Source organism: Oncorhynchus masou, chromosome 18, assembly GCF_036934945.1.
Source record: "Oncorhynchus masou masou isolate Uvic2021 chromosome 18, UVic_Omas_1.1, whole genome shotgun sequence".
Classification (NCBI taxonomy): Eukaryota; Metazoa; Chordata; class Actinopteri; order Salmoniformes; family Salmonidae; genus Oncorhynchus; species Oncorhynchus masou.
In genome coordinates, this window is record NC_088229.1 from 14,428,750 (window position 1) to 14,456,737 (window position 27,988).

Here is a 27,988-nt window from a genome sequence, read left to right on the forward strand (position 1 = left end):
CATAGGGGGTGGCGACTGGGCGGGCGATCCGGGAGAATGGGTGGTGGTTAGATGTACCGCTACCTGGGCTGCGTTCAGTACGTTGTTATTCGTGGATGTATATATTTCTTTTCTCGAACACAATCATAATTGCTTCTATTTTACCAGGGCTCTGTTTCAGAAAGCAGGGTTAACAAACTCTGAGTTTAAACCTGAACTCTAGGTTGACTAACTCTAGGATGTCAAACTCAAGAGTTTTCAGTTTTAGAACAGATGATACATTTAAATCAATCAAATCAAATCACGTGGCCGAATACAACAGGTGTAGTTGACATTACAGTGAAATGCTTACTTACAGGCTCTAACCAATAGTGCAAAAAAGGTATTAGGTGAACAATACGTAGGTAAAGAAATAAAACAACAGTAAAAAGACAGGCTATATACAGTAGTGAGGCTACATACAGACACCGCTTAGTCAGGCTGATTGAGGTAGTATGTACCTTTAGATATGGTTAAAGTGACCATAAATATATGATGAACAGAGAGGAGCAGTAGCGTAAAAGTGCGGTTGGCTGGTGGTGGGTGGGACACAATGCAGATAGCCCCGTTAGCCAATGTGCGGGGCTGGTTGGTCGGCCCAATTGAGGTAGTATGTACATGAATGTATAGTTAAAGTGACTATGCATATATGATAAACAGAGAGTAGCAGCAGGGTAAAAAGAGGGGTTGGGGGATGGCACACAATGCAAATAGTCCGGGTAGCCATTTGATTACCTGTTCAGGAGTCTTATGGCTTGGGGTTAAAAACTGTTGAGAAGCCTTTTTGTCCTAGACTTGGCACTCCGGTACCGCTTGCCATGCGGTAGTAGAGAGAACAGTCTATGACTGGGGTGAATGGGGTCTTTGACAATTTTTAGGGCCTTCCTCTGACACCGCCTGGTGTAGAAGTCCTGGATGGCAGGCAGCTTAGCCCCAGTGATGTACTGGGCCGTACGCACTACCCTCTGTAGTGCCTTGCGGTCAGAGGCCGAGCAATTGCCGTACTAGTCAGTGATGCAACCAGTCAGGATGCTCTCGATGTGGCAGCTGTAGAACCTTTTGAGGATCTCAGGACCCATGCCAAATCTTTTTAGTTTCCTGAGGGGGAATAGGCTTTGTCGTGCCCTCTTCACGACTCTCTTGGTGTGTTTGGACCATTCTAGTTTGTTGTTGATGTGAACACCAAGGAACTTGAAGCACTCAACCTGCTCCACTACAGCCCTGTCGATGAGAATGGGGGCGTGCTCGGTGCTCCTTTTCCTGTAGTCCACAATCACCTCCTTAGTCTTGGTTACGTTGAGGGATAGGTTGTTATTCTGGCACCACACGGCCAGGTCTCTGACTTCCTCCCTATAGGCTGTCTCATCATTGTCGGTGATCAGGCCTACCACTGTTGTGTCATCTGCAAACTGGCCATACAGTCATGGGTGAACAGGGAGTACAGGAGGGGACTGAGCACGCACCCCTGGGGAGCTCCAGTGTTGAGGATCCGCGTGGCAGATGTGTTGCTACATACCGTCACCAACTGGGGGAGGCCGGTCAGGAAGTCCAGGATCCAGTTGCAGAGGGAGGTGTTTAGTCCCAGGATCCTTAGCTTTGTGATGAGCTTTGAGGGTACTATAGTGTTGAACACTGAGCTGTAGTCAATGAATAGCATTCTCACATAAGTGTTCCTTTTGTCCAGGTGGGAAAGGGCAGTGTGGAGTGCAATAGAGATTGCATCATCTGTGGATCTGTTTGGTCGGTATGCAAATTGGAGTAGGTCTAGGGTTTCTGGGATAATGGTGTTGATGTGAGCCATTACCAACCTTTCAAAGCACTTCATGGCTACGGACGTGAGTGCTACGGGTCTGTAGTCATTTAGGCAGGTTGCCTTTGTGTTCTTGAGCACAGGGACATGGTGGTCTGCTTGAAACATCTTGGTATTACAGACTCAATCAGGACATGTTGAAAATGTCAGTGAAGACACCTGCAAGTTGGTCAGCACATGCCCGGATCACACGTCCTGGTAATTCGTCTGGCCCCGCAGCCTTGTGTATGTTGACCTGTTTAAAGGTCTTACTCACGTCGGCTACGGAGAGCGTGATCACACAGCCATCCGGAACAGCAGATGCTCTCATGCATGCCTCAGTGTTGCTTGCCTCGAAGCGATCATAGAAGTGATTTAGTTTGTCTGGGCTCGTGTCACTGGGAAGCTCGCGGCTCTGCTTCGCTTTGTAGTCTGTAATAGTTTGCAAGCCCTGCCACATCCGACGAGCGTCGGAGCCGGTGTAGTATGATTCAATCTTAGTCCTGTATTGACGCTTTGCCTGTTTGATGGTTCTTCGCAGGGCATAGCAGGATTTCTTGTAAGCTTCCGGGTTAGAGTCCCGCACCTTGAAAGGGGCAACTCTACCCTTTAGCTCATTGCGAATGTTGCCTGTAATCCATGGCTTCTGGTTGGGGTATGTACGTAGTCACTGTGGGGACAACGTCCTCAATGCACTTATTGATAAAGCCAGTGACTGATGTGGTATATTCCTCAATGCCATCGGAAGAATCCCGGAACATGTTCCAGTATGTGATAGCGAAACAGTCCTGTAGTTTAGCATCTGCTTCATCTGACCACTTTTTTTATATACCGAGTCACTGGTTCTTCCTGCTTTAATTTTTGCTTGTAAGCAGGAATCAGGAGGATAGAGTTGTGGTCGGATTTACCAAATGGACGGCGAGTGAGAGCTTTGTACGCCTCTCTGTGTGTGGAGTACAAGTGATCTAGAATTGTTTTCCTTCTGGTTGCACATTTAACATGTTGATGGAAAATTTTTAGAACTTAGTTCAATCAACTTTGAGTTAAGTTAACCCTGAGTAAAGCACATGCATGGGGAGATAAAAAAAAAGCCCTCATCAATGGAATGCAGATAACATAATTCATCATGGCAACAGGAGAAAAAAGGGCTCGAACCTCCTACTTCGCCCAGTGGAGTTAGAAATATGAATGAATGCGTACGCAGAATATGAGTATATATTTAAGAAAAAAAGCAATACAATAGCAGCAGCAAAACAACATGAGCTGGTGTGGCAGAAAATTGCTGACTGAGTCAATGTGTGAGTATTAATTGAAAAAAAAAAAATGTTTTATCTCAAGTGTTCCACTTATTCAACATTTATATAGTGTGTGTGTGTGTGTGTGTGTGTGTGTGTCTCTGTGTGTGTCTCTGTGTGTGTCTCTGTGTGTGTCTGTGTGTCTGTGTGTGAGTGTTAATATTTATGCAGGTGCAACCCAACAGGCACAAAACATACTTGGCAGCAACTGAAGATGAAATATAAAAATACTTCAAACAAGTAAGGTATAATTTCATTACAAGCAATTGTGATGTTGTTTAGCCTACCCTTCCTAATTAAACAGCATTCAGTGATTACATTCAACATGTGATATATTTAAGTAGTTAGTGAAAAAAAAAATCAAAGCAAAAGAAAGTTGATTTTTCAGCCATCCCAACACTGGCAGTATTTAATATTGTCTATTTGAAAGTAACACCTAAATGCCTTTATACATACATGTCTCTACATGTTGTGCTTACTGGACATGTTCAAATTTGACCTCCATTATAGCCAATAGAAAAAAGTCTGAGGGCTGAAAAACACTCAGAGGATGAAGAGATGGCCCTCAGTCTAAACAGTGGATGACGTATTGCTGAAGGCATCTCTGGAGGAAGATCTTCTGAACCAACCAAACCCCAGGACACAAGGGCCTACATAAGAGGTTAGTTATTCAAATTCATGATATATGTACATTCATCCTTTTACAACAGTTACGCCCACACATTCATCTTAGACACAACTTTGCACACTGATTTTATTGTATAGGTACAATTCTAATTAACTGCTGTTACTTTTTCAGATTCTTAGTTATCCTTCAGACATCATCTATTTTAAGGTGACTCAGAGTTATATATTTGAGAAATTGTGATGTGGCCTGCACACAGTTGTAAAATTAAAATTAGGTGGGGCACTTTTCTGGGTAAAATTATAATGTAACTGTCTAATCTTCTACCAGTGACTGACTGTGTAATCTGTCTGGTGGAGGCTTCTGCCATAACTGACCTCCATGCAGTTGTAAGTTCTCTTAATAGTGCCATGTATGCAGCCAATCACGCCTGGAAACCCTAAAATATATCAAATTAACTGATTAGTGCTTCAAGTCTCAAAGCTTCATACTAAATAAATTATTGCTTAGACTGATACCTGCAATTTTATGGAATTCTTCTTTGAGTCTTGAGGCTCTGTAACTTGGGAACACCACAAGTGTACAGTAAACGTTTCAGTGCAAGAGTCACATTTCTGACAATCGATTGCCTTGGAAATATGCTCAGCGTCACCGATGTTATATAGAAAACTCCTATTAGCGTTAAAAAGGAAGTGCAAAACAAATAATTTGTTCCGAACTGAGAGCATGCCCACGATGTGTCATATGAATGATATGAGGGCTAGGAATATTGTTCCGGTGAATGATCGATTGTGCAGAAAAACGGAAATACTCAAAACAGATAATCATCAGGGAATGATAAAACATCCAAGCGGGATATGATCACCCTCTCCCGACTGAGATTTCTGCGGAGTATTTGTGCTTCAATATCAACTGGCTCTTCAAGAAAAGGACACGCCATGTCTGACACCTCCTTCAGTCTGCATGCTTCAGCTAAAGAAGAGGTGAAACTCAGGGTTAGTTGAAGAAAACCTGCCCGCGAGCAGGTTTGCTTCACCTAATATGTTGCCATAGTAACTGACAGTGTTAAATTGAACTGGTTTTGTGAAACCGAAAACCCAGAGTTTCCTTCAACTCTGAGTCGACTAACTCTTGAGTTTTCACAAAACCCGCTTTCTGAAACAGGTCCCAGATGTATGTCCTTGAACCGATTACTTTAAAATCACACACAGACGAAGAATAAGGGTAATTTTGTTGCAAATTGCAGCCTGCAGTACCTCGTTCGGCCTTCAACTTGAGCTACTCAATGAGAGGTGGCAGTACTGAGCTAGCCTGCAATGTCCCTTCCTGGAGTAGCTGAAACTGCGCATGGAATGTTTCCAAAAACTCCTCCACACAGATGAGAGAACATAGTAAAACATCTTTGATTTCTCCATGTGATAATAACGGCGACACGCTAATGACACTTGCACTTCCTTTGACAATAAACACAAATAGACAAAAACAACGGACAACTTAACATTTACATACAGTTGAAGTCGGAAGTTTACATACACTTAGGTTGGAGTCATTAAAACTCGTTTTTCCAACACTCCACACACAAATTTCTTGTTAAAAATCTATCGTTTTGGCAAGTCGGTTAGGACATCTACTTTGTGTATAACAAGGGTGCGTTCTGAGCCCTGTCCTGTACTCCCTGTTCACCCACGACTGCGTGGCCACGCACGCCTCCAACTCAATCGTTAAGTTTGCGGACGACACAACAGTGGAAGGCTTGATTACCAACAACGAGACGGCCTACAGGGAGGAGGTGAGGGCCCTCGGAGTGTGGTGTCAGGAAAATAACCTCACACTCAACGTCAACAAAACTAAGGAGATGATTGTGGACTTCAGGAAACAGCAGAGGGATCACCCCCCTATCCACATCGATGGAACAGTAGTGGAGAGGGTAGTAAGTTTTAAGTTCCTCGCCATACACATCACAGACAAACTGAATTGGTCCACTCACACAGACAGCATCGTGAAGAAGGCGCAGCAGCGCCTCTTCAACCTCAGGAGGCTGAAGAAATTCGGCTTGTCACCAAAAGCACTCACAAACTTCAACAGATGCACAATCGAGAGCATCCTGACGGGCTGTATTACCGCCTGGTACAGCAACTGCTCCGCCCACAACCGTAAGGCTCCCCAGAGGGCAGTGAGGTCTGCACAACGCATCACCGGGGGCAAACTACCTGCCCTCCAGGACACCTACACCACCCGATGTTACAGGAAGGCCATAAAGATCATCAAGGACAACAACCACCCCAGCCACTGCCTGTTCACCCCGCTATCATCCAGAAGGCGAGGTCAGTACAGGTGCATCAAAGCTGGGACCGAGAGACTGAAAAACAGCTTCTATCTCAAGGCAATCAGACTGTTAAACAGCAACCACTAACATTGAGTGGCTGCTGCCAACACACTGACTCAACTCCAGCCACTTTAATAATGGGAATTGATGGGAAATGATGTAAAATATATCACTAGCCACTTTAAACAATGCTACCTAATATAATGTTTACATACCCTACATTATTCATCTCATATGTATACGTATATACTGTACTCTATATCATCTACTGCATCCTTATGTAATACATGTATCACTAGCCACTTTAACTATGCCACTTTGTTTACATACTCATCTCATATGTATATACTAGACTCGATACCATCTACTGTATCTTGCCTATGCTGCTCTGTACCATCACTCATTCATATATCTTTATGTACATATTCTTTATCCCCTTACACTTGTGTATAAGACAGTAGTTTTGGAATTGTTAGTTAGATTACTTGTTGGTTATTACTGCATTGTCGGAACTAGAAGCACAAGCATTTCGCTACACTCGCATTAACATCTGCTAACCATGTGTATGTGACAAATAAAATTTAATTTGATTTGAAGTAATTTTTCCAACAATTGTTTACAGACAGATTATTTCACTTAATTCACTGTATCACAATTCCAGTGCGTCAGAAGTTTACATATACTAAATTGGCTGTGCCTTTAAACAGCTTGGAAAATTCCAGAAAATTATGTCATGGCTTTAGGAGCTTCTGATAGGCTAATTGACATAATTTGTGTCAAATGGAGGTGTACCACTGGATGTATTTGCAGACTCTGAGGCCTTTCAGAACAGGTGTATATATATACTGAGATCATGTGACAGATCATGCGACACTTAGATTGCACACAGGTGGACTTTATTTGCAGTTGAAGTCTGAAGTTTACATACCCCTTAGCCAACTACATTTAAACTCAGTTTTTCACAATTCCTGACATTTAATCCCAGTAAAAAGTCCTTGTCTTAAGCCAGTTAGGATAACCACTTTATTTTAGAAATGTCAGAATAATAGAAGAGAGAAAGATTTATTTCAGCTTTTATTTCTTTCATCACATTCCCAGTGGTTCAGAAGTTTACATACACTCAATTAGTATTTGGTAGCATTGCCTTTACATTGTTTAACTTGGATCAAACATTTTGGGTAGCCTTCCACAAGCTTCCCACAATAAGTTGAGTGAATTTTGGCCCATTCCTCCTGACAGAGCTGGTGTAACTGAGTCAGGTTTGTAGGTCTCCTTGCTTTTCCAGTTCTGCCCACAAATGTTTTATAGGATATGAGTCAGGGCTTTGTGATGGCCACTCCAATACCTTGACTTTGTTGTCCTTAAGCCATTTTGCCTTTGGAAGTATGCTTGGGGTCATTGTCCATTTGGAAGACCCATTTGCGAACAAGCTTTAACTTCCTGACTGATGTCTTGAGATGTTGCTTCAATATATCCACATAATTTTCCCTCCCTCATGATGCCATCTATTTTGAAGTGCACCCGTCCCTCCTGCAGCAAAGCACCCCCACAACATGATGCTGTAAACTCTGTGCTTCACGGTTGGGATGGTGTTTTTTTCCCTCCAAACATAACCATGGTCATTATGGCCAAACAGTTCTATTTTTGTTTCATCAGACCAGAGGACATTTTTCCAAAAAGTACGATCTTTGTCCCCATGTGCAGTTGCAAACCATAGTCTAGCTTTTTTTATGGCGGTTTTGGAGCAGTGGCTTTGGAGCAGCAGTTATGTCGATATAGGACTCGTTTTACTCTGGATATAGACACTTTTGTACCTGTTCCCTCCAGCATCTTCACAAGGTCCTTTGCTGTTGTATTGGGATTGATTTACACTTTTCGCACCAAAGAACATTCATCTCTAGGAGACAGAACGCGTCTCCTTACTGATTGGTATGACGGCTGCGTGGTCCCATGGTGTTTATACTTGCGTACTATTGTTTGTACAGATGAATGTGGTACCTTCAGGCGTTTAGATATCGCTTCCAAGGATGAACCAGACTTGGGGAGGTCTACCTTTTTTTTCTGAGGTCTTGGCTGATTTTTTAAATATTTTTCATAGGATATTAAGTAAAGAGCAATTGATTTTGAAGGTAAGCAAGAGGCACCACTAAGCAAGGGGCACCACAAAGCAAGTGGCACCATGAAGACCAAGGAGCTCTCCAAACAGGTCAGGGACAAAGGTGTGTAGAGGTACAGATCAGGGTTGGGTTATAAAAAAAAAACGGAAACTTTGAACATCCCAAGGAGCACCATTAAATTCATTATTAAAAAATGGAAAGAATATGGCACAACAACAAACCTGCCAAGAGAGGGCTGCCCACCAAAACTCACGGACAAGGCAATGAGGGCATTAAGCAGAGAAGCAACAAAGAAACCAAAGATAACCCTGAAGGAGCTGCAAAGCTCCACAGCAGAGATTGGAGTATCTGTCCATAGGACCACTTTAAGCCGTTCACTCCACAGAGCTGAGCTTTACGGAAGAGTGGCCAGAAAAAAAACATTGCTTAAAGTGTTCACCAAAAAGCATGTGGGAGACTCGACAAACACATGGAAGATGGTACTCTGGTCAGATGAGACTAAAATTGAACTTTTTGACCATCAAGATAAATGGTATGTCTGTCGCAAACCCAACACCTCCATCACCTCGAGAACACCATCCCCACAGTGAAGCATGGTGGTGGCAGCATCATGCTGTGGGGATATTTTTCATCAGCAGGGACTGGGAAACAGGTCAGAATTGAAGGAATGATGGATGGCGGGACAATGATCCGAAGCATATTGCTAAAGCAACACTCAAGATGTTTATGGGGAAACATTTAAATGTCTTGGAATGGCCTAGTCAAAGCCCAGACCTCAATCCAATTGAGAATCTGTGGTATGACTTAAAGATTGCTGTATTCCAGCAGAACCCATCCAACTTGAAGTAGATGGTGCAGTTTTGCCTTGAAGAATGGGCAAAAATACCAGTGGCTAGATGTGCCAAGCTTATAGAGAAATATCCCAAGAGACTTGCAGCTGTGATTGCTGCAAAAGGTGGCTCTATAAAGTATTGACTTTGGGGGGATGCATAGTTCGGCACACTGAAGTTTTCAGTTTTTTTGTATTATTTCTTGTTTGTTTCACAATTTTTTTAAATGCATCTTCAAAGTGGTAGGAATGTTGTGTAAATCAAATGATACAAACCCACAAAAAATCAATTTTAATTCCAGGTTGTAAGGCAGCAAAATAGGAAAAATGCAAAGGGGGTGAATACTTTCGAAAGCCACTGTAAGATACTATTGATGTGGCTGCCTTTGGGGCAGTTACAATAACGTTACAATAGCATACATACATTCCCGTCACATAGTGTTGATGTTGCTGGTTGGCTCTATTTGTCATATATCAATGAGCATGCCCTTCTGTGCCCACCTCATACTATGTAAATGTATTGCGTTTCAGCTGTTATCAGTGAATGAGGCAGCTTTATGGAGGAGATAACAATTAACTTCACGTAACCCTGGCAACAAGATGGAAGATTCCCAGAATGTGTTTATACAGATCCAGGAAGCCTATCAGATTCTGCTCAGATGACAGAAGCCTCTATTGAAATAAATGATTTTCCTCCTAGACCCTTGTCAACCTTGCAATGCCAATGACGTGGCACATAGCTGGTTTCACTAAAAGGGATCTACAGTCAGCCCGTTATTCGAGTCATGAAATGTACCAAAAATATGAATTAAAATACTTTACAGGGGGTTGTAACATGACTAGTATACTTCATTTGAACATCAGAGCAGCTCACAGAACATACATTGTGAATGGGGTAGTCTTGGTGGTGTTTGCTGCCATCTTCTGGTAGAACTCCTATGGATTGGGAATGCTTCACTCTTCACAGTATAAATTATTAAGTACATTCACACAGTTAATTACTTTCCATTCAAATATGTTGTCAATTACCTGCCTCCTTTTTTATCAGCAATTGCATCACCCTAATAATTGACAATGAATGCACTAGTAGTAGCCTAAAGTGCTGTATTAGCAACCACATCACACATGGTTGATGCACAAATATTTAGGCTCGGTTTTGGTGGCTGAATAAATCAGCCGTTTCTCACATTATTACGCATCTATGTTTTCGGCAATCACTGGCTGATGATCAGGTTCTGTTGTATTTTCGGCCGGTATCCCAATCGTCACTAGTTACCACAGCCCTAAAGTCTTAAACCCGGTATATTTCTACTTTACTTTATTGAGTTTATTTTTACAAGGACAGTGCACATTAATTAACGTTTCAGTAAACGTGCCGGTTTTAGCCAGCAGGCTAATTTTCAATCCCATGTCCCTTGGCAAGCTATTTAAATAATTACAATAACAATAGAAACAAACAATGAGCAGTGAGCACATGCAGAGCAACGTATGACAAGCAACCCGTAGCATGCAGACTGACAGCAATAGCACAAAAAGCAACACAAAAAAATCCAAAAAACAGTATTTACACACCTCACAAGCTACACACAAAATCTGATTTGAAACCTAACCCAACCCCTAACCACACTGCTAAACTTATACCAAACCCTAACCTTAAATCAAGACCAAATAGCACATATTTGATTTTATTAAATTTTAGTCCCTGTGACTTTGTGGCTGTGGTAACTAGAGGAAACACTGTATCCCAGTATGGGCCCGGAAGTTGTCTGGGATTCCCGGTTTCCACTAGATAACACAGCCACAAAGGCTTATCGTAAAAATGTATGAAAATAAAATGTGCTTTTTATTCTTAATTTAAGGTTAGGGTTAGGCATAAGGTTACTATGTGGTTACGGTTATGTTTAAAATCAGATTTAAGAAGATATATTGTAGAAATAGGCGGGATGTATGACTTTGTGGCTGTGTTAACTAGTGACGGCCGGGATTCCCAGGTAAAAGAAGATTCCGGATATGCTGCCGTCGTCAAAGATATCAACAAACAGATATTCTGACATTTAAAAAAGACAAAATAGTTTTTCACCGGGTAAGGAAGATAGTGATGCATTTGCTAACAACAAAGGTATGACATGAAAAGTGACATTTTGACAAGGATGTGTTTCGGACTAGTTCAGATGTATGGCATTTTGTTGGGTGGTGGGTGCCATAGCAACGGCTCAGAAGAAACAGTATTCTGCTAGCTTGACGTGTCATTTTCGGATGGGGAAGTTCCCGTCGAAGGAGACGAATGTCTCCCATGAAGATGATTGGCACACCGCAGCGGCGGTACAGGCGCCTGTTGCTTCTGTACCGCCCCTGCTCATAGATGCGGGAAGTAGCGGTGCTGCGGGTTAAATTGAAATAATTTTGCCATAATTTCCTTATAAAAAATGATTGCCCCAAAATGGTATTACTCCTGTCTGAACAGATATAAATAAATAAAAAATCTAAATACTACACCAGAGAGCATAATTTATATACAGAGGATCAATAGCGTCTAGCTTCTTGGTTAAGGGCTTGTAGTAAGTAAGCATTTCACTGTAAGGTCTACTACACCTGTCGTATTCGGAGAATGTAACAAATACAATTTGATTTGATTCTAAAGAAATTACCCGTGGGTTAAGTTTTATCATTAGCACTTACTGCCAGGAAGGCCGATTCTGAGCAAACGGCACTGTTTTTCAAAGTAGGTTATCTTGAGATATTGGCACAAGCTCATTGGTCATCACAGGTGAGTAGCCTATGCTTCATCTTCATCATTGAGTGAGTCAGTGTCACTGGAAAGTTAATTTTATGGACTAGTGCAGCCTATACTATACTATGTATGTATGTATGTATGTATGTATGTATGTATGTATGTATGTATGTATGTATGTATGTATGTGTATATATATATAGTATAGGCTGCACTAGTCTATAAAATTAACATATATATATATATATATATATATATGCGCCACATTTTACAAAAGGAAACACACACACACACATATATATATATGTGTGTGTGTTTCCTTTTGTAAAATGTGGCGCCTGACACGCTATCAATAAATTAGGGATTTTGGCCAAATGAGCCACATTTACATGTCCTTAAAACAGCCTATAACATATTACAAAAACACTATTCCTTGTGTTTTGATGTGTAGCATATGCAAACCTTTATAGCCTATTGTTTTCTTGGTTTTTACTTTCATGAAACAATACTTGTCCACCTCACTGTTCAGCTGTCAGAGATTTGAGCACTAAATGCATCAGCGTATTGTATGCATAGGCCTATAGGCTGAATGATATTAATATATAACAAATATAAACAAAGATAAGCTTAGGTCTAGCCACAGAGAGAGAGAGATGCCGGCAGCATGCTACGACACCAACATGCGTTTCTTTATCTGCTATACAGATATCTGCTATACAGATATAGGCGTACAGAAGGAGGCTATTTTGTAATTTTTTTAATCCAAATATTTTTTTGAAAGATAAGCATTATACTGTTTGCAGGTGCACAATGTCTTCATATCATAGGCCTGCAGTGTAGGCTAAAAGCCACACCAAACCTTCACAAAAGTTTCTAAACTTTATTACGGTAATATAAAAACTAAGTCAAACCATTGTTTATAGCGAAAATATGAGCAGGATATTACTGTATAACAGCAAACACAACGTTACAGTTGGAACTTAATTTGGCCAAAGCAAATGGCTCAACAGAATGAAACCAAACACTTGCAAACTGGTTTAAACCTTCACAAAAGTTTTGAACAGGCTAGATTGCAACAACTACCAAAAAAGGCTAGTGCCTACTGTAACCCAACAAATGATAGCAATAGGCTAATGACATTTATTTGACAAAAGGCCTACTTATAACTTAAACTAAATACAGAGCACACAATAACAAATACAGATTTAACTTTATTTAGCCAAAAAATAAAAATAAATGTTTCAACAGAATGAAACAAATTATGTTTTGCATATTTAAAAACTGGTTTAGATGAATAAACAGGCCTACAATAATAACAATGATATACAATAATAATGATAAAACTAATTATTATAAATAAGAAGGGGGAAAAAATTGTATCCTACTTGCATTTGGTCATTTGTGTGGTATGAAAAAATATTCTACTAATGTCTTCTATCATGTAAATGACATAGAATAGCATGAAATGTATTAATAAGAGGCCTGTGGAAATCCTAAAAATGTGTCTGCTCAACTGTATGTCACTACTCAAATGTGATTATAGATTCTGTCCCCAACTCCCCCCGAAACTCAAAACATCTTCCTGCGGCTATGCCCTTGTTGTCTACTGCTCCAATGTCTTCTTTTGCTAATGGGTGATTGGTTTTACGATGTCCTGCGGCTATGCCCTTGTTGTCTACTGCTCCAATGTCTTCTTTTGCTAATGGATGATTGGTTTTACGATGTCCTGCGGCTATGCCCTTGTTGTCTACTGCTCCAATGTCTTCTTGTTTTTGCTAATGGGTGATTGGTTTTACGATGTCCTGCGGCTATGCCCTTGTTGTCTACTGCTCCAATGTCTTCTTTTGCTAATGGGTGATTGGTTTTACGATGTCCTGCGGCTATGCCCTTGTTGTCTACTGCTCCAATGTCTTCTTTTGCTAATGGGTGATTGGTTTTACGATGTCCTGTGGCTATGCCCTTGTTGTCTACTGCTCCAATGTCTTCTTTTGCTAATGGATGATTGGTTTTACGATGTCCTGCGGCTATGCCCTTGTTGTCTACTGCTCCAATGTCTTCTTTTGCTAATGGATGATTGGTTTTACGATGTCCTGCGGCTATGCCCTTGTTGTCTACTGCTCCAATGTCTTCTTTTGCTAATGGATGATTGGTTTTACGATGTCCTGCGGCTATGCCCTTGTTGTCTACTGCTCCAATGTCTTCTTTTGCTAATGGGTGATTGGTTTTACGATGTCCTGCGGCTATGCCCTTGTTGTCTACTGCTCCAATGTCTTCTTTTGCTAATGGGTGATTGGTTTTACGATGTCCTGCGGCTATGCCCTTGTTGTCTACTGCTCCAATGTCTTCTTTTGCTAATGGATGATTGGTTTTACGATGTCCTGCGGCTATGCCCTTGCTCCAATGTCTTCTTTTCTGACTGCTCCAATGTCAATGTCTTTTTGCTAATGGATGATTGGTTTTACGATGTCCTGCGGCTATACCCTTGTTGTCTACTGCTCCAATGTCTTCTTTTGCTAATGGATGATTGGTTTTACGATGGTCCCGTCAGGCTCACTCAGTAACCAAAATGTTACCTTTGTTTCTGATTAGAATATCCATGCAATGTTTAAAATATATGAAACTAATGAAATGTTATAATTGATATACCGACCATGATGATAAACCAGAGAAATGTGATCAAACTTATACCCCACATTTCCTGGGTATGTGTAGGTGTAGGAGGGAGGGAAGTTCAAGCAGTTACTGACTATAAATGTTGATCTTCTCATATGTGCATTTCCTGGCAACTGAGGATAGGTGAATCTAGAAAGATAGACTAGAGCAAAGTACCAGTTAGACACACAATACAAAGACTTGTGTGAAACAATTTAATACTGCATTTATTGCAGCTTTACATTGGGCTTCAGACATATTTGAATCAAAAGAAATCTACTGCAAAGGATACATTTAACATGGTGAGCATCATACAATGGTATCCAAAATTGCATTTTTTTGTTGTTGTTTTAGGACAGGTGGGTGTACTTAAGATAAGATGAAGATTGTTGTATGCTAAGATATCTCATGAGTTGGACCATATCTTTGCTCTGACTTGTCTGTTTTTGTCTCTGTGCCACAGGCAGCTGGTGAGAGAATGAATGCTGATGACTGCAATGGACATTCATATATGTCAGGTAAGCAGAAAACTAAAAGTATTTTAAAGACTGGATAGATTAGAGAGTTTAATAGTCACATGTACAGGGTTGCAGATGTAATTACAGGGTACAGTTAAATTATTGACCTCCGAGATACAACAATGCAGGACAAAATGAAATAAAACATGACCAATATAATAAAAATAGATAATAATATAAATAATAATATAACAATGTAATGATGGGGACAGGGAGAGCAGGTAGCTGACTAGTGGTGGCTATTCAGCAGCCTGATGGTCTGAGGGTAAAAGCTATTGGCCAGACTAACAATTCTTTGGCATGATGCTCCAATATTGCCCGCGTCTAAGTGAATGGAAACGGGGAGAACAGTTCATGGCTCGGGTGGATGGGGACGCTGATGATCTACTTGGCCTTCCTGCAACACCTGGTGTTGTAGGTGTCCTAAAGGACAGGCAGTGTATCCAGTATAAGAACATAAAATGGCATCAAATGTCCCAACATTACATTGTGTTCAAAAAGAAAAGAGGACCAAGGCACTCTTCATATAATCAATTAAAATGCCTTTATTTATTTGTATGGCATGTTCAATAGAAACAAGGTTTTAAAAATCACAATTACATTGTGTTCACTTCACAGCCAGTGGAGGAGAGACAGCGATGGAGCATGGTGATTTCTGTGGAGGTCTGAGGGTTCCGGCCATGAGAACTCAACAGTCCTCTCTCAACCAATCTCTCGGTGGTCAGTCATCTTTTTAAGTCTCTTATCTGTGATCTACAGTATAGAACCTATTGAATGTACTGTATAATATATCACATGCAAAACTGACTGAAAGCTATAAAGAACACCAGCAGTTATCTCACTTGAGGAATTATTTCCATATGATACATTTTGGTATTTCAATTTATAAAGATTTACTTAATTGCAATAAAACAAAATACATTTCCCATCCCTTTCCCTATATCGTTCCATATGCTAAGTTATGATGAAGGTTTTGAACAAAGTTTCTCTCCCCTGTCTCCACTCTACCCAGTGAACTCTATTAAGGTAGAGGTGGACAGTGACAATGAGCCTGTTGGTGCTCTACAGCCAGAGAGGAGAAAAGGAGAGAGGGATGACAGAGAGGGCACAATAAAAGACGGGAGTGGAGAGCTGGGAGGAAGGGTGGGTCGAGGGAGTGCAGGAAGTGGTTACGGGGAGCTGGCCAGTCCTCAGCCTGCATCCCCTGGTCCCATCCGACTGCCCAATGGGAAGCTCCAATGTGACGTGTGTGGAATGAACTGTATCGGGCCCAATGTACTGATGGTGCACAAGCGCATCCACACAGGTGAGGCCAGATAAACAGACAACAGAGTAGGTTGAAAAATCCCCCTAGAAGACAACGGGAAAGTTTCTATTCAGTTTCCTGAACTGAAAACTGTATTGACCCCAACCCCGATAGATCTTTGTGTTCCTCATCAACATGAACCCTTTGACTTTTCTTTACATGGTGTCCATATGGTCCATACATTTTGACTGAATATTGCTCCACTGCTTTGTTCCAAGGTGATAGTAGGATTTGGAAAAAAAGACTGTCCATGTTGTTGTCAGGTGAGCGTCCGTTCCAGTGTACCCAGTGTGGAGCCTCCTTCACCCAGAAGGGGAACCTGCTGCGCCACATAAAGCTGCACTCTGGAGAGAAACCCTTTAAATGTCCCTTCTGTAACTACGCCTGTCGCCGCCGGGACGCACTCTCTGGACACATCCGCACACACACTGGTAAGACACAGTAGCCTGCTTTCTAATGTCAAGCCAGGAAACTGTTAAGACCATTTGGGCTCTAAGTGGGCTCAGTGGGACCAGATGGGGAATAGAGCTGCTACCAGCCGTAGTCCCACTGTGTTGTGTAATTACAATGTATTGTAATAGTGAGTCATCTGCTCTCACAGTGTCTTCAATTCAATTATTTTTTGGGGTCCAATTGGATTTAGAATAACAAAATCATATATTTCTTGCAAAAAAGTCCATTCATCTCTCTAAAGTGGGGCTCAGAGGAAATAGACAAATATCTATTGTCTTTACAGGAATGTACTTTACCACACGTGCAAAATATGACATTTAAAAGTATTCAAAACAGGATGTCCTGTTGGTGTTTTTCAATTTAATGAAGACATGCATTCAACAGGTGTTGATAGAGACAGGCAGAGCAAGGTGGGCCTGCTGTTCTGAACAAATAATTTCAGTTTCAAAGAAAAGCAAACTTGCAAACCTCAGATTTCGGCGAAATGACGTCAGTCCCTGACTGCTCGGTAAAGGTGGAACATTGCGGTGGCAAGTTGGGTCTTTTAAAACGTCAAAGGTGTGGAACAGAGAACAATTTCTGGAATTCACAGAGAAGGGGGAGTCCATACCCATATATATATATACACACACACACATTAAACAAGATTCTTATATAGGTTATATCTGTAGCAAAATTCTTCTGCTTCTAGTTCCGAAAGTGCAGTAATATCTAACAAGTAATCTAACAATTTCCTAACAACTACCTAATACACACAAATCTAAAGTGGTGAATAAGAATATGTACTTATAAATATATGGATGAGCGATGGCCGAGCGGCATAGGCAAGGTGCAATAGATGGTATAAAATACAGTATATACATATCATATGAGTAATTTAAGATATGTAAACATTATTAAATTGGCATTATGAAAGAGACATTGTTTAAAGTGAATAGTGATCCATTTATTAAACTGTCCAGTAATTGGGTCTCAATGTAGGCAGCAGCCTCTCTGAGTTAGTGATTGCTGTTTAGCAGTCTCATGGCCTTGAGATACAAGCTGTTTTTCAGTCTTTCAGTCCCAGCTTTGATGCACCTGTACTGACCTCGCCTTCTGGATGATAGCGGGGTGAACAGGCCGTGGCTCGGGTAGTTGTTGTCTTTGATTATCTTTTTGGCCTTCCTGTGACATCGGGTGCTGTAGGTGTCCTGGAGGGCAGGTAGTTTGCCCCCGGTGATGCGTTGTGCAGACCTCACTACCCTCTGGAGAGCCTTGCGGTTGAAGGCGGTGCAGTTGCGGTACCAGGCTGTGATAAAGCCCGACAGGATGCTCTTGATTGTGCATCTGTAAAGGTCTGTCAGGGTTTTGGGTGACAAGCCAAATTTCCCCAGTCTTCTGAAGTTGAAGAGTCGCTGTTGCGCCTTCTTCACCACACTGTCTGTGTGGGTGGACCATTTCAGTTTGCCTGTGATGTGTATGCCGAGGAACTTAAACCTTTCCACCTTCTCCACTGCTGTCCCTTCGATGTGGATAGGGGTGTGCTCCCTCTGCTGTTTCCTGAAGTCCACGATCATCTCCTTTGTTTTGTTGACTTTGAGTGAGATGTTGTTTTCCTGACACCATACTCCGAGGGCCCTCACCTCCTCCCTGTACCCTGTCTCATCGTTGTTGGTAATCAAGCCCACTACTGTTGTGTCATCTGCAAACTTGATGATTGAGTTGGAGGAGTGTGTGGCCACACGGTCGTGGGTGAACAGGGAGTACAGAAGGGGGCTGAGCACACACCCTTGTGGGGCCCGAGTGTTGAGGGTCAGCGAAGTGGAGATGATGTTTCCTACCTTCACCATCTGGGGGTGGCCCATCAGAAAGTCCAGGACCCAATTGCACAGGGCGGGTTGAGACCCAGGGCCTCCAGCTTGATGATGAGCTTGGAGGGTACTATGGTGTTAAATGCTGAGTTGTAGTCAATGAACAGCATTTATTAATAGGTATTCCTCTTGTCCAGATGGGATTGTGCAGTGTGATGGCGATAGCATCATCTGTGGACCTGTTGGGGCGGTATGCAAACTGAAGTGGGTCTAGGGTGGCCTGTAAGGTGGAGGTGATGTGATCCTTGACTAGTCTCTCAAAGCACTTCATGATGACAGAAGTGAGTGCTACGGGGCGGTAGTCAATTAGTTCAGTTATCTTTAAAAAACATACGAGAGACATTGGAAAAGATATAGAAGAATCTAACAAGATGATTATCTTCTACCTGGAACTTGGCAACAAATACACATACAACATTAATAGAAGATTGTTGTAATATCTGACTTATATGGGTGGGTAGCCTTTTAGACAGAAATATAAAACACATACGAGAGACATGTAAGGTAAGCTTTCTAAGGAGGAGGTGGAGGATGAGGGGGTGTGGCAGGAGCAGGGTGGGGTGGAGGGAAGAGCAGGAGGTGGAGGGGAGGAGGAGGAGGAGAAGGGAGGAACAAGAAGGGGTGGAGGGAGGAGCAAGAGAAGGAGGGGGATGAGAAGGGGGAGGGAAATCTAGGTATAAATAGTATAATTGATGATACATAACTAATAAAGTATAGTTACATTTCATTTGGTCTGTTAAACCTACCCTTTGGAATGGCTCGCTCAATAATAATTCTCACAATAGAACATTGGTAATAGTCAGTGACAAATATTAAAGTTAAGCAGGGCTGGACTTAGTTAAAACCCTGACCAAGGCATAGCTGTACATTAATCAAATGTCCAGTAGGAGGTGCTGCCCATCCTTAACCATGGAAACTCATACCTGAAAATGCACACTGAGTATACAAATCATGAAGAACAGCTGCTCTTTCCATGACATAGACTGACCAGGTGAAAGCTATGATCCCTTATTGATGGCACTTGTTAAATCCACTTCAATCAGTGTAGATGAAGGGGAGAAGGCAGGTTAAAGTAGGATTTTTAAGCTTTGAGACAATTGAGACATGGATTGTGTATGTGTGCCATTCAAATCAAATCAAATGTATTTATATAGCCCTTCTTACATCAGCTGATATCTTAAAGTGCTGTACAGAAACCCAGCCTAAAACCCCAAACAGCAAGCAATGCAGGTGTAGAAGCACGGTGGCTAGGAAAAACTCCCTAGAAAGGCCAAAACCTAGGAAGAAACCTAGAGAGGAACCAGACTATGAAGGGTGGCCAGGCCTCTTCTGGCTGTGCCAGGTGGAGAATATAACAGAACATGGCCAAGATGTTCAAATGTTCATAAATGACCAGCATGGTCAAATAATAATAATCACAGTAGTTGTCGAGGGTACAGCAAGTCAGCACCTCAGGAGTAAATGTCAGTTGGCTTTTCATAGCCGATCATTAAGAGTATCTCTACCGCTCATGCTGTCTCTAGAGAGTTGAAAACAGCAGGTCTGGGACAGGAAGCACGTCAGGTGAACAGGTCAGGGTTCCATAGCCGCAGGCAGAACAGTTGAAACTGGAGCAGCAGCACGGCCAGGTGGACTGGGGACTGCAAGGCGTCATCATGCCAGGTAGTCCTGAGGCATGGTCCTAGGGCTCAGGTCCTCCGAGAGAGAGAAAGAAAGAGAGAAAGAGAGAATTAGAGAGAGCATACTTAAATTCACACAGGACACCGGATAAGACAGGAAAAGTACTCCAGATATAACAAACTGACCCTAGCCCCCCGACACATAAACTACTGCAGCATAAATACTGGAGGCTGAGACAGGAGGGGTCAGCGGACACTGTGGCCCCTTCAGATGATACCCCCGGACAGGGCCAAACAGGAAGGATATAACCCCACCCACTTTGCCAAAGCACATCCCTCTAGTGGTGTGGGGGATATCTTCAACCACCAACTTACCATCCTGAGACAAGGCCGAGTATAGCCCACAAAGATCTCCGCCACGGCACAACCCAAGGTGGGCGCCAACCCAGACAGGAAGATCACGTCAGTGACTCAACCCACTCAAGTGATGCACCCCTCCTAGGGACGGCATGAAAGAGCACCAGTAAGCCAGTGACTCGGCCCCTGTAATGGGGTTAGAGGCAGAGAATCCCAGTGCAAAGAGGGGATCCGGCCAGGCAGAGACAGCAAGGGCGGTTCGTTGCTCCTTTCCGTTCACTTTCACACTCCAGGGCCAGACTACACTCAATCATAGGACCGACTGAAGAGATGAGTCTTCAGTAAAGATTTTAAGGTTGAGACAGAGTCTGCGTCTCTCACATGGGTAGGCAGACCATTACATAAAAATGGAGCTCTATAGGAGAAAGCCCTGCCTCCAGCTGTTTGTTTAGAAATTCTAGGGGCAATTAGGAGGCTTGCGTCTTGTGACCGTAGCGTACGTGTAGGTAGAGTGGGTCAAAAAAGTATTTAGTCAGCCACCAATTGTGCAAGTTCTCCCACTTAAAAAGATGAGAGAGGCCTGTAATTTTCATCATAGGTACACTTCAACTATGACAGACAAAATGAAGGGGGAACATTTTCAGAAAATCACATTGTAGGATTTTTTATGAATTTATTTGCAAATTATGGTGAAAATATGTATTTGGTCAACAACAAAAGTTTATCTCAATACTTTGTTATATACCCTTTGTTGGCAATGACAGAGGTCAAACGTTTTCTGTAAGTCTTCACAAGGTTTTCACACACTGTTGCTGGTATTTTGGCCCATTCAATCTATGCAGATCTCCTCTAGAGCAGTGATGTTTTGGGGCTGTTGCTGGGCTTTCACGGACTTTCAACTCCCTCCAAAGATTTTCTATGGGGTTGAGATCTGGAGGCCAGAACGAAGCCACTCCTTTGTTGCCCGGGCGGTGTGTTTGGGATCATTGTCATGCTGAAAGACCTAGCCACGTTTCATCTTCAATGCCCTTGCTGATGGAAGGAGGTTTTCACTCAAAATCTCACGATACACGGCCCCATTCATTCTTTCCTTTACACGGATCAGTCGTCCTGGTCCCTTTGCAGAAAAACAGCCCCGACACATAAACTACTGCAGCATAAATAAGCATGATGTTTCCACCCCCATGATTCACAGTAGGTATGGTGTTCTTTGGATGCAACTCAGCATTCTTTGTCCTCCAAACACGACGAGTTGAGTTTTTACCAAAAAGTTATATTTTGGTTTCATCTGACCATATGACATTCTCCCAATCTTCTTCTGGACCATCCAAATGCTCTCTAGCAAACTTCAGATGGGCCTGGACATGTACTGACTTAAGTAGGGGGACACGTCTGGCACCGCAGGATTTGAGTCCCTGGCGGCGTAGTGTGTTACTGATGGTAGGCTTTGTTTCTTTGGTCCCAGCTCTCTGCAGGTCATTCACTAGGTCCCCCCGTGTGGTTCTGGGATTTTTGCTCACCGTTCTTGTGATCATTTTGACTCCACGGGGTGAGATCTTGCGTGGAGCCCCAGATCGAGGGAGATTATCAGTGGTCTTGTATGTCTTCCATTTCCTAATAATTGCTTCCACAGTTGATTTCTTCAAACCAAGCTGCTTACCTATTGCAGATTCAGTCTTCCCAGCCTGGTGCAGGAGTTGACTGTTTGAGGTTGTGGACAGGTGTCTTTTATACTGATAACACGTTCAAACAGGTGCCTTTAATACAGGTAACGAGTGGAAGACAGAGGAGCCTCTTAAAGAAGAAGTTACAGGTCTGTGAGAGCCAGAAATCTTTCTTGTTTGTAGGTGACCAAATACTTATTTTCACCATAATTTGCAAATAAATTCATTAAAAGTCCTACAATGTGATTTTCTGGATTTTTTTTCTCATTTTGTCTGTCATCGTTGAAGTGTACCTATGATGAAAATTATAGGCCTCTCTCATCTTTTTAAGTGGGAGAACTTGCACAATTGGTGGCTGACTAATTACTTTTTTGCCCCACTGTATGTACGGCAGGACCAAATCGGAAAGATAGGTAGGAGCAAGCCCATGTAATGCTTTGTAGGTTAGCAGTAAAACATTGAAATCAGACCTTGCCTTAATAGGAAGCCAGTGTAGGGAGGCTAGCACTGAAGTAATATGATAAAAATGTTTGGTTCCTGTCAGGATTCTAGCAGCCGTATTTAGCACTAACTGAAGTTTATTTAGTGCTTTATCTGGGTAGCCGGAAAGTCGAGTATTGCAGTAGTCTAACCTAGAAGAAACAAAAGCATGGATTCATTTTTCTACATAATTTTTGGACAGAAAGTTTCTGATTTTTGCAATGTTACGTAGATGGAAAAAAGCTGTCCTTGAAACAGTCTTAATATGTTCGTCAAAAGAGAGATCAGGGTCCAGAGTAACGCCGAGGTCCTTCACAGTTTTATTTGAGACGACTGTACAACCATCAAGATTAATTGTCAGATTCAACAGAAGATCTATTTGTTTCTTGGGACCTAGAACAAGCATCTCTGTTTTCTACGATTTTAAAAGTAGAACGTTTGCAGCCATCCACTTCCTTATGTCTGAAACACAGGCTTCTAGCGAGGGCAATTTTGGGGCTTCACCATGTTTCATTGAAAAATATATAGTGAAAACAATAGTGGTTCTAAAACGGAACCTTGAGAAACACTGAAATTTACAGTTGATATGTCAGAGGACAAACCATTCACAGAGACAAACTGATATCTTTCCGACAGATAAGATCTAAACCAGGCCAGAACTTGTCCGTGTAGACCAATTTGAGTTTCCAATCTCTCCAGAAGAATGTGGTGATCGATGGTATCAAAAGCAGCACTAAGGTCTAGGAGCACAAGGACAGATGCAGAGCCAGGTCTGACACCATTAAAAGGTCATTTACCACCTTCACAAGTGCAGTCTCAATGCTATGATGGGGTCTAAAACCAGACTGAAGCATTTCGTATACCTTGTTTGTCTTCAGGAATGCAGTGAGTTGCTGCGCAACAACTTTTTCTAACATTTTTGAGAGGAATGGAAGATTCGATAGGCTGATAGTTTTTTATATTTTCTGGGTCAAGGTTTGGCTTTTTCAAGAGAGGCTTTATTACTGCCACTTTTAGTGAGTTTGGTACACATCCGGTGGATAGAGAGCCGTTTATTATGTTCAACATAGGAGGGCCAAGCACAGGAAGCAGCTCTTTCAGTAGTTTAGTTGGAATAGGGTCCAGTATGCAGCTTGAAGGTTTAGAGGCCATGATTATTTTCATCATTGTGTCAATATAGTACTAAAACACTTGAGTGTCTCTCTTGATCCTTGGTCCTGGCAGAGTTGTGCAGACTCAGGACAACTGAGCTTTGGAGGAATACGCAGATTTAAAGAGGAGTCCGTAATTTGCTTTCTAATGATCATGATCTTTTCCTCAAAGAAGTTCACTGCTGAAGTGAAAGCCATCCTCACTTGGGGAATGCTGCTTTTTCGTTAGCTTTGCGACAGTATCAAATATACATTTTGGATTGTTCTTATTTTCCTCAATTAAGTTGGAAAAATAGGATGATCGAGCAGCAGTGAGGGCTCTTCGATACTGCACGGGACTGTCTCTCCAAGCTAGTCGGAAGACTTCCCGTTTGGTGTGGCACCATTTCCTTTCCAATTTTCTGGAAGCTTGCTTCATAGCTCGGGTATTTTCTGTATACCAGGGAGCTAGTTAGTTTTTAGGGGTGCAACTGGATTATGAGGAAAAACATTAAGATCCAAAACATTTATTCCATGGGACAAAACTAGGTCTAGAGTATGACTGTGACAGTGAGTAGATCCAGAGACACGTTGGACAAAACCCACTGAGTCGATGATGGCTCCGAAAGCCTTTTGGAGTGGGTCTGTGGACTTTTCCATGTGAATATTAAAGTCACCAAAAATGTGAATATTATCTGCTATGACTACAAGGTCCGATAGGAATTCAGGGAACTCAATGAGGAACGCTGTATATGGCCCAGGAGGCCTGTAAACAGTAGCTATAAAAGGTGATTGAGTAGGCTGCATAGATTTCATGACTAGAAGCTCAAAAGATGAAAACATCTTTTTTTTTATTGAAATTTGCTATTGTAAATATTAGCAACACCTCAGCCTTTGCGGGATGCACAGGGGATATGGTCACTAGTGTAACCAGGAGGTGAGGCCTCATTTAACACAGTAAATTCATCAGGCTTAAGCCATGTTTCAGTCAGGCCAATCACATCAAGATTATGATCAGTGATTAGTTCATTGACTATAACTGCCTTTGAAGTGAGGGATCTAACATTAAGTAGCCCTATTTTGAGATGTAAGGTATCACGATCTCTTTCAATAATGGCAGGAATGGAGGAGGTCTTTATCCTAGCGAGATTGCTAAGGCGAACACCGCCATGTTTAGTTTTGCCCAACCTAGGTTGAGGCACAGACACGGTCTCAATGGGGATAGCTGAGCTGACTACACTGACTGTGCTAGTGGCAGACTCCACTAAGCTGGCAGGCTGGCTAACAGCCTGCTGCCTGGCCTGGACCCTATTTCATTGTGGAGTTAGAGCCCTGTCTCTGTTGGTAGATAAGATGAGAGCACCCCTCCAGCTATGATGGAGTCCGTCACTCCTCAGCAGGCCAGGCTTGGTCCTGTTTGTGGGTGAGTCCCAGAAGGAGGGCTAATTATCTACAAATTCTATCTTTTGGGAGGGGCAGAAAACAGTTTTCAACCAGAGATTTAAGTTGTGAGACTCTGCTGTAGAGCTCATCACTCCCCCTTACTGGCAGGGGGCCAGAGACAATAACTTGATGCCGACACATCTTTCCAGCTGATTTACATGCTGAAGCTATGTTGCGCTTGGTGACCTCTGACTGTTTCATCCTAACATCGTTGGTGCCGACGTGGATAACAATATCCCTATACTCTTTACACTCGCCAGTTTTAGCTTAGGCCAGCACCATCTTCAGGTTAGCCTTAACATCAGTAGCCCTGCCCCCTGGTAAACAGTGTATGATCGCTGGATGATTTGTTTTAAGTCTAATACTGCAGTTAATGGAGTCGCCAATGACTAGGGTTTTCAATTTGTCAGAGCTAATGGTGTTGAATTGAAGGGGGCGCAACTCAATGTTAGGGAGGTGTTCCTAGTGTTTGGTATACTCAGTGTATAAAAACAATACACTTTTGTTATAAAATTCATAGATGACTTATATAAGTCATATTTTGTCTCATATGTCATACAATATCCATGTAGGAAAGTGGCCACTAATATGTCATACAAGGGCAAACATACACCATTTCAATATTGACATAGAATATACACCATTTCAATATTGACATAGAATATACACCATTTCAATATTGACATAGAATGTACACCATTTCAATATTGACATAGAATATACATACAAACCATGTATTTGTATCTTACCTGATTCTTACTAGATTTTTGTGCAAATAATCTACTTCTGCCATACAAGATTCATATTGTATTCTCATGCTTTTCCATATGGTAGGCTAACGTCTAGGTCATGAATCACTATTAAAGGATGTAATAAAACTGAAATGATGCACAACTACATGTAACTTTTTATTTGACTTACTTTGAGAAATAACTAACTTTCCTAGGACACAATATAATAACAGTCTGGTCATATTTTGTAGATCACATTTTACCAAAACAGACCAAAAGAGAAGCATGGGTGACCCATTGACTGACCCATGAATTGCTGTGTTTCTGGGCTGCAGTGCCCTCTCTGACAGTAGGTAAACCTTACAAGTGCAGTTACTGTGGTCGTAGCTACAAGCAACAGATCACCCTGGAAGAACACCTTGAACGCTGCCACAACTACCTAAAGTGTCTACAGAACCATCAGCCAGCACTCAGCACTGAACACACTGCACAGGGTAACATACACACAGACTTTTAATGTCAAATATACAGGCTAACACATATTGACTGTCATCAAACACAAGATTACAGAAATACACTTTGCTCTTTCATGTTGTGTTAGTTCAGTCTGAGCTCACTGGACAAAGTCAATGTGAACCAGAAAACACATCTGTATTTGCATTCTGATGTCAATGTGTATTTGAACAGAGTCTGTTGTGTTTTGTCCCCAGGTATGGAGCCGATGTCTGAGCCAGAGGTTGTCCTCCAGCCGTCCACTAAGAAACTGTCTTTTATAGACAGACTGGTGAACACCATCACCAAACGCAAGAGGTCCACTCCACAGAAGTTTCTGGGTGAGTTTTCTCCTGTTTATATACAGTATGTCCATGTTCCTTAAGGTATTGAAACCCAACAGTGCTGTAACATGATGATAGTCTTATGAATCTGAGGTTGTCAACACTGATGTGCCCTTTTCTTTACAGGAGAAAAGCACATGAGGCTCAACGAGCCTGGTATAACTTCTGAACTATCCCCTGGTCCTGAAAAGGATGGGGACCTGCACTCTGCACCCAACTCTCACCTTGAGGTAGAGGCTGGTGCTGCAGGGTTAGTGGGGATGGGGAGCAGGTATCTCCACAGGTATGGAGGTGATGAGGACCCTGGGTCTGAGCCCCCTCAGCTGGCCCTGCCCTACTCTGCCTGCCTGTCTGACCACAGCCCAGTCATCAGCTCTGTTTACAGCCACCCGATTCCTCTGGGTCCCCAGGTCAATGGAGCCGTAGGTGGGCGTGGAGGTGGGGTAGCGGCCAGGTTTGAGGAGCTCGCTGGACGGGAAGCAGGCGAGGGACACAGGGACATACCCTCAGGTCAGAGCCCCACGGTCAGCAATGGCTACAGCAATGGCCCCAGCAATGGCTGCCATGATTTCAAAGACAAGTCCGACACAGAGAGGACAGCAGAGGAGCAGCAGAGCACCGGTGTTACAGCTCCAACCAGCAACTCCAACAACCACCACCTCCTCCCTAACCTACAGTACATAGCCCCAGCCCTGCCCAGCAGCCGTCGCGACCGCCGTCCAATCCCCAATCCCAGACACGCCCAAGACCCAGATATAGAGAGGGAGAGAGGGTACACCAACACCACCATCCCCACCACAGTGAAGGGATCGGGGAGCCCTGGTCCAGGGTCACCATCCATCTCCGGGGAAGCTTCGATACAGGTACAGGTGGTGGACAGGGAGGGACGAGCGGTGCGGTCATTCCGCTGTGAGCACTGTCGCATGTTCTTCCTGGACCACGTGATGTTCACCATCCACATGGGCTGCCACGGATTCCACCAGCCTTTCCAGTGCAACGTCTGTGGCCACTGCAGCTGCAACCGCTACCAGTTCACCTCGCACATCATCCGCGGGGAGCACCAGGTGGGCTGAGGACAGGAGCACCAGGTGGGCTGAGGACAGGAGCACCAGGTGGGCTGAGGACGGGAGCACCAGGTGGGCTGAGGACAGGAGCACCAGGTGGGCTGAGGACGGGAGCACCAGGTGGGCTGAGAACAGGAGCACCAGGTGGGCTGAGG

The 27,988-nt window shown here is 42.8% G+C and overlaps 1 protein-coding gene across 1 annotated transcript; it reads left to right on the forward strand.

The window, feature by feature from the left end:
- Positions 1 to 8,232: 8,232 nt before the first annotated feature.
- On the forward strand, positions 8,233 to 27,939 carry LOC135559294 (zinc finger protein Eos-like). The gene is made up of 8 exons (XM_064993487.1): positions 8,233 to 8,259; positions 14,846 to 14,904; positions 15,523 to 15,620; positions 15,913 to 16,206; positions 16,470 to 16,637; positions 26,269 to 26,427; positions 26,644 to 26,766; positions 26,896 to 27,939. Exons 1-8 carry the CDS (start codon positions 8,233 to 8,235, stop codon positions 27,840 to 27,842), a joined length of 1,875 nt encoding a protein of 624 aa, XP_064849559.1. The 3' UTR covers positions 27,843 to 27,939.
- The last annotated feature ends 49 nt before the right edge of the window (positions 27,940 to 27,988 follow it).